Raw genomic sequence first — 8,251 nt, 5'->3', positions numbered from 1 at the left:
ACCGATCGAAGTTAACCGTCGTTCGTACGCACGCGTAACGACTGAGAGTTTAGTTACCATTAGTATTTGTATAGCAGTATACGAGTACATATACCTAATTATATGGTTAAAGTAGCTGTCCGAGTCGTTAAGAATATATTTTTCAATAAATTTATTATTGTTATTTTAACAATAACTAAGATATTTTTTTGTACAGAAAAATACTATTCTTTCTCTTTTTATATTTTTTTAGCTTTTAAAGTAATTATTTTTAATTTGAATTGGCTTGATCTTTTCGTGTAATTTTTATAGTGAGTACTAAATTCTTGAGTTGTTAGATCTATACTTATTTCTTTATAATTGTATGTAACAGTAATATAGTATGTAAAAGTAATTATATGTAACATATAAAGAAATAAATATAGATCTAAAACTCAAGAATTTAGTACTAATTATAAAAATTATTTTTAATATTTTGGATTTAATAAATATTTAAATTTCGCTTTTAATAGTATAACACACGGTAACGATGCCAAGAAAATTTGAATCCGGAGCTAATAAAAGAAAACGACTCAGAGAAAAAGCAAAACAGCTAAACAGTCAAAAGGGAGCAATTTTTCCTTTCTTACGACCTTCTAAAAATGAAGAAATTCATAGAACTGAAGATGTACCTCAAATTACTCGAAATGAAAGTGAAACATTGTTATCAGTATCAGTATCAGGAGACGAAAATGAAAAACATCAAAATAATGTGCATAATATAGAAGTAAATGAAACAAATCAACAGAATTTTGAAGAAATTTTTTCATCAATACTAATTGGCCACACACGGCCAATTAGTATTGATGAAAAATTTATCGAGCATATTTTAATAAATACGTCTCAGAATGTTGGTAAAATCGAAAATTTAAAAAAAGAATACGCAGAACGCAATAGAATTTATGTCAAAAATGTAAATGAATCACATTTTTACTGTAAAAAGACGAATGATACAAAGGAGAAACGAGAGTGGTTAATTTTTTCAGAAACGAGCAAATCAATTTACTGCTTTGTTTGCAAATTGTTTTCTAAGTCAAATAATAACTTAATGAAGGGTTTTAATAACTGGAGAAATATAACGCAAACCTTTTGTGATCACGAGCGACGTGCACATATCGCAAAAGAAAGTAAAGTTCTTCAAATAGTCGTATTGATTCTGAATTGATGAAACAAATACAATCTGAAAAAATTATTGGAGAGAGGTTTTAAAAAGAATAATAGCTACCGTTAAGTTACTGAGTAAATTGGGACTATCGTTTAGAGGCAATACAAATGATATTTTTTCTGATTCTTGCGGAAATTATTTATCGTGTCTACATGCAGACAGGTTGCCAGAGCAGGTCATGGGGTTTTGTCAATGATATATAGGAATTTTGCTAGCAGGGAAAAGTAGATGATTGTCCCTCTGTATAAGGCAATGATCAGACCACGCCTTGAGTACTGCGTACAGGTCTGGAGGCCTCATTTCAGGAAGGATGTAGATTTGCTTGAGCGTGTACAGAGAAGAGCAACAAGATTGGTGAGCGGAATGAACGGATCCTCCTACCAAGAGAGGCTTGAGTTCTGCAAATTGCAGCGGCTGGAGACTAGGCACCTGCGAGGTGATCTGATTGAGGTGTATAAGGCCTTGAATGGGTTGAGCACGCTGAATTCTGATGGGAATCTTCCATTTGTTCAGATTATGAACCTAAGGGGGCATGAATTCAAATTGAGGAGCGACAGCTGTAGAATAGATGTGCGGAAATTTGCCTTTAGCCAGCGGGTGGTTAATTGCTGAAACAAACTTACATCTGTCGTTGTGGAAGTTGATAGGCTAAATAAATTTAAGGAGGAACTGGACAAACATTTAGAGGGAATGGTTGTGTGAATTTTTTTTTTTTTTTTTTTTGGCTGATGCTACATAAGCTCATACATGCCACGATTACTATTACATTATTTAAGTGAATTTGGTGATTTTTTTAAAACATCAGATTAAAATGTACGCCAACTGTGGTTCTGGCAGATCAAATTATCTTTCTTGCCACACTTGTGATGAATTCATAGAGTTAATAGCTAATAAAACAAAAGAAATATTAATATCAGAAATTAAGGAAGCTGCTTATTTTGCAATAATACTCGACTCAACACCAGACGTTGCCCATATTGACCAACTAGCTATTATAATTAGGTACGTTACAACAAATTCTGACATTAGAGAAGCATTTATTGGATTCATCAGTATTACACAACATAATTCATTATATTTAGAAGAGGTATTATTAAAAAAATTAGAAGAATTATCTTTGGATATAAAAATGTGCAGAGGACAAAGCTATAACGCTGCCAATATGAAAGATGTCTATACAGGTTTACAAGCTAGGCTGAAAAAAACAGTCCCTCTGCACATTGCATACCATAATCTAGTCATTCCTTAAATTTAATTGGCAACTATGCCGCGGAATCTTGTCCGGAAGCAGTGCAATATTTTTGTTTTGTTCAAAATGTATATAATTACTTTTCATCTTTAACAAGAAGATGGGACATACTCCTTAACCATTTAGAAAAAAAATCTTTAACAGTTAAAAGACTAAGTGAAACGAGGTGGTTCGCAAGAGCTGACGCTATTTTGGCATTGAAACATGGATATAAACAAATTAAGGAGGCATTACTTGAACTATCCATTTCTCCTATGAAAAACTTATTTCTAAATTAGAAAGCTCATCACTGGCTGAAAATTTTGACAATTTAGAAAGAGCTATTTTAACAACTGTGTGGGACAAAATTTTACAACGAATAAATGCGACTAGTAAATTTCTACAAGATCCCGATATGGATTTGCTATTAGCTAATAATTTGTTAGTCTTTAGTTGGTTTTATTTAGATATAAGAAATAGTTTTGCTGCTTTAAATGAAGAAGCGAATTTATGAGACAATTTAAAGATGGGAAGAAAAGAATGAAAAAAAACGGGAAAAAAATGTGTGATGAAGTTTCACAATCCGACGATGACATTATATTACATGGAAAAGAAAATTTCATTAATACTTTTAATGTCATTTGCGATAAGCTCATTTTGGAAATTAACAAAAGGACGAAAAGCTATTTAGACATATTAGATATGTTTGACATATTTTTAAAGAAAGTTATTGATCAAGACAAGTACATGACTAGTATTAACAAAAGTTTACAAACTTATAGGACTGATATTGACTCGGAAAAATTTATTGAGGAATGGTAACGAATGGGCCTGGAGTACTGGGGTCCATAGTTCACAAATACATATATAGTTATAGTTATTACCCAGTTTATTAACAAAACAAATTATAATAAAATATAATAAGGTAAAACCAGTAGCTTATTATATTTTATTATAATTTGTTTTGTTAATAAACTGGGTAATAACTATAACTATATATGTATTTATTGAGGAAGTTAAGAAATTTTTAATAATGATGAACTAAGAAAATTTTTCAATTAAAAATATGTACCAATTTATAAACGACAGGTTAAGGTCTACCTTCCCGAACGTAAAAACTATTTTAAAAATATTTTTTGACTATGGCTATTTCAAATGCAAGTGCTGAACGCTCATTTTCGATGTTGAAACGAATTAAATTATTTGAAAATCAACTTGCACCAAAATAAAACAAGTGACCTATCGTTGTTATTCATTGAATCAGATGCAATGGACTCAATTATTTATGATGATATTATAGATATATTTGCTAAGACCAAAGCCAGAAAAAAACTGTTACCGTTTTTTTTTTTTTTTTTTTTAAATTTAATATATATATGCTTATTTATGTATAATACTTTATTTTTAATACACATATACCAATGCTGTGTTATTTTTATTTTATTAAAAATGAGTTTTTATAGAAATGTCGACTTTTATTTTCAGTAAATTAAAAAATATATTTATGAATTTGATTAACGGAAATAAACGTTTGAAGCATTTTTTTTTTTTTTTTTTTTTTTTTTTACTTTGTACTGACCTTTTGGGGCCTCATAATTGTAAATGCGGCCCTGTATGTGGGAAACCACCGGTGGCGCTTTACTCAAACACTAGCCAATAACACTGATAATAGCTGATATTACACTTGATCTCACAAATGTAGACAAAGACGTAACGCCTGAACAACTAGCAACTGAAATTGTCACCAGAAATCTAAGGAACTTGGCCCAGGAAGCACAAGAAAAATGCACGGTAACACCAAAGTATTCAACCGGTGGCAGATCGGGAACCAATAAGAACTATTAGTTCAACTAGCCCTACCTGCATGGCAACAGTTGAAAAACTCCAAACAGAATATACAGGGTGTCCGGGCTAGAGGTATCCAAAAATATAACGCGAGAACCACTCATTATATTTACTCAAACGAAAGCACAGTCGATAGAAAATCTGTACAAGATTTGTTTTGTCACATTGTACAGCATTTGGGGTACGGAAAATCCTCACCAATTCAAGTGATCGAAAATGAAAGGGACACACTAAAAGTCGACATCTGATTAGGAGCGCACAAAAATGGCGTCATTGGTCCATTTTTTTTTTTTTTTCATAGATATGGCTATATAAAAAAAAAAAAAAAAAGCGTGGGACTTTATTAAAGATTGTGTGTACCAGATAAAAGTTCGGGATTTGGACGACTGAAACGGTGTATCGTTGAAGAAGTTGCTCTAATAACTCCTCATATGCTGAAAAACACTTGGCAAGAGCTCGAGTATCGTTTTGACATCTGTCAATCTACAAAAGGTGCCCGCATTAAAGTTTACTAATCTTCATAAAAACTTGATGAGTTACTCTGTATAATAACAAAAAAAAAATTAATTCACCTTATAGATGCTGAGATATATGTGTGTATTTTTTAATACCTCTAGCCCGGTTTGGTTTGGTAGTTGTTGGCGCATCGGCTTCTGTGGCCATATTGCACCTCCCAAGGTTTTTTTTTGCAGTACTTTGATCCATGCCCGAGGCGGGATTCGAACCCGCGACCTTTGGGTTGCCAGGCAGGCACTTTACCCACCTGGCTAGCCCGGTCGGCCTCTAGCCCGGACAAAAAATATAATACATCCAAAATAGAGATCATCCAACAAAACGCGCAAAGAGGCGGAGCAGTGGCAGAACAACTTAGAATAAAAGCTGACGAAATCAATGCAGACATTTCATACTCCAGGAGCCGTACACCCACTCTAAACGAGTGTGCGGATACTCAACCACATATAAGATAGTTGTAAAATAATAAGAGGAGTTTACCTCAATATAGTACGTAGAACACTTCCGTATGATATCCAGAAATTAAAACGAAAAAATCGACAACTTACATTAGAGTAAAATATAAATAATTAAAAACCAATTAAAAATCAATTTAACGCAATTAAAAAGAATCTAACGAAAATATTCTGTAAGGACCCGTCCTTACATTAACTAATAAAAATTGTTAAATATTATGAGAATTTAACTGTAATACGAATAGTGGTTTTCTGGTAAAAACAACATGGGTTAAGAAGCACTGGAATTCAAAAATACCTTCCAGTCACTCCCCGTTTAGTTGTAGCTTGTTTGTATGGAAGTTCTTTGACGAGTCAGTGAAAGTAATATACCATGACAAATCCCCATTAAGACAGAGGCAGATGCACCATAGTAAGGGCCAAGAGTGCTTAAGCTGACCCTCTTATAAATTTCACGGTGAAACGCTATTAGAGGTGGGCGACGTCACCAGGTGTGCGCGCGCGTGAGGTCACGGGAGGAGCTGTCACGCTTCTCAGTTGACCGGACCTTCCGCCTCTCTTTCTGGATTGTTCTCGTATGTTCGAGGTCCACGGAAGTTGGGACACAAAGAGTAAAGAAGACCCGCCCACGGAAGAGGAGAGGAGACAAATGAGAACACAGGAAAAAGGATGTGCAGATCTCCTATTGGCCAGGAAGAAAGTAGAGGGAATTTTGAGAGGGAGATTCTGAAGAAGTTTGGAGAGATTCAAAAAAAAGTTTTCGTGGCATTCGGAAGAAGTTTTCGGAGCATTCGGAAAAAGTTTTCGTGAGATTCGGAAGAAGTTTTCGGAGGAGGCGGAAGAAGTTCACGGAGCGGTCTGGAGAATGAATTGAAGGAGTTGGAGAACGATACAAAGCAGAGCAGTAGTCTAATTTGGGTGATAGCTGCAGACCTGAGATAGATGGAAGCAGTGATAGAAATTCTGCATATCCCGACAGCCCGTAGGAATGTTCACCTGTAAACATGGAAGCCATAGTGAGGAAGAAGGAAGAATCACACCCTGAGAATTATATAGGCAAAGCCAGTCGAATGAGTGGTCGAACCATTGACCTACTCGAAAACCCCTCTATCCACGGAAGAAGAAATGCTGACCGGTAAAGAGTATGCGACACTGATTGATTCCAGCCGTGCAGTACCCGGTAGGGAAACACCATAATCACCGAGACCCCCAAATGAGCGCCCCCGCATTCCAGTACCTGAATGACCGATATGAAAGGAAGCCGAGCAGAGAGGGAAGTTCCAGGCCAAACACGTAAGTGCTAGAGAGTTTACCGAAATAGGTGTACTTAATTTATTAAGGAGAGGACTTTAGGAGAAATTTGTATATATAGTTAAGGAGGGAGATTTAAGTAATGAATATATGAATAAAAGTGTAATGTATTTAAGACGGACGTAGCCTATAATTTGGAGTGAAGCTCCTCATATAAATGCTTGCTGGAAGGAGAGGGTATAATAGATAACTGAGAATTGTTTAAGGTTGGGAAAGGTTTTTATAATATGTATGAAATTAAAGGTTGAAATTTCAATTTATTATGAGTTGATTTGTGGAGAGTATTTCTGATTTGAGTAGGGGCTCATTAATAAGTTATATATAAAGGTATAGAGGATTAACTGTTCTGAAGGGTAATGTTAAATTGAATTGATTGATATTTCCTGTTGACCTGATTGCAGAAAGGGTGTCTGATTGAATAAATGAAATTTTCTTACAAATTGAGACACGAACTCTGAAGGTTTTTGTGAGCCAGTTCATTGGCGGGTAGTTGTTGGTTTATTATACAGACTGTTCAGAAGAAGAGTGGGAAGAATCTATGTAAAGTGTATGACACGACCTATTGAAGTCCCTGTAAAGAACATGAAGAGACACCATGTCATAATGAATAATAATGTGTATTAGAGTAGAATATCTGATGATGAAACAATTGAGTTTGAACAAGATATTTACACATATAAAGGTTAATGAAATAACAAGTCACCAGCTAAATATAGTTTGAATAACTGCTATTGCTAGTTTCTGTAAGATATGTTAATAAACATTGTTTTATTTCACATTCATGTGTTGGAGTCTGTCATTCCGAAACTCAGCCAATCCGGTGGAAAAATACCTAAATTAATTGGGGTCCCCTTTGAGTCTGGTAATCTTCTGAGAACAAACAAGTCAGATGCTAAGTGGGAGGATTGGACTACGGGGATATACATATAAAAAAGGGGATAAATTATAATAATTAAAATATAAAGAAAATTAGGGCAACCAAGAAAACAATAATACCCCCAGCCCCACAATTGGCGAGCACAACCCCCACAATTCAAAACGATTTTCCTTTCTGAAGCTGGCAACGCTTTTCGACCGTATGTCATGATCACAGGAATGAAAATTACCGAATAGGGTTGAACCTGAAACTTAAATAGTCTTCGCGCATGCGCGTAAAGGTCCACGCATCGGAGATCAAATATGGCCGCCGAACAGTAACATAATTCTCGTGTGATTTAATTTCAACGGTTTCTGCAATTAATAGTCGCGTATCATTACGTTGAACGTTGAGTATTTTGGCCTCGTCAAATAAGAGAAAATCGCGTCGAACCTTGGTAAGACGAGTCGCAATCACCGCAAGAAATGTCGTATACCAGATCATTAATTTGTGTTGCGAACGCGGAAAGAACCGAACGATTGTTCAGTATAGTGTGTAACTTCCGTATTGGCCTGGCCATAATTTTAAACTCGGTATCTTTAAAGAATCTGTTAAGCTGTTTGTGCCACTGTTCAACATATGGGACAGAAATAAAGTATTTTTTTATATTACTATTGTTGCTTGGTGCAGTATTTTGTATCCTATCCTTAGCCTGTACCCTAATACGGTTTATTGTGGCAAAGGAATAACCCCTGTTTAAGAACCTGCTAGTTAATATTTGTATTTCTGAGTCCAAAGCAGATTCCGTCGTTGAATATTTATAGGCATTTAGAAATTGATTAAAGATAATCGATCTTTTG

At 34.8% G+C, this 8,251-nt stretch overlaps 2 protein-coding genes across 2 annotated transcripts; both read left to right on the top strand.

Moving 5' to 3' along the window:
- Nucleotides 1-508: 508 nt before the first annotated feature.
- On the top strand, nt 509-1,183 carry LOC150085882 (uncharacterized). Its single transcript, XM_090374727.1, has one exon. It carries the CDS (start codon nt 509-511, stop codon nt 1,181-1,183), a length of 675 nt encoding a protein of 224 aa, XP_090230853.1.
- An 811-nt stretch (nt 1,184-1,994) lies between these two features.
- LOC150085881 (zinc finger MYM-type protein 1-like) lies at nt 1,995-2,432 on the top strand. Its single transcript, XM_090374726.1, has one exon. It carries the CDS (start codon nt 1,995-1,997, stop codon nt 2,430-2,432), a length of 438 nt encoding a protein of 145 aa, XP_090230852.1.
- The last annotated feature ends 5,819 nt before the right edge of the window (nt 2,433-8,251 follow it).

This window comes from Mastigoproctus giganteus, chromosome 5, assembly GCF_048544385.1.
Source record: "Mastigoproctus giganteus isolate SK-2022 chromosome 5, ASM4854438v1, whole genome shotgun sequence".
Classification (NCBI taxonomy): Eukaryota; Metazoa; Arthropoda; class Arachnida; order Uropygi; family Thelyphonidae; genus Mastigoproctus; species Mastigoproctus giganteus.
The sequence above is the reverse complement of the archived record's forward strand: the minus strand, read 5'-3'. Positions and strand labels throughout refer to the sequence as shown.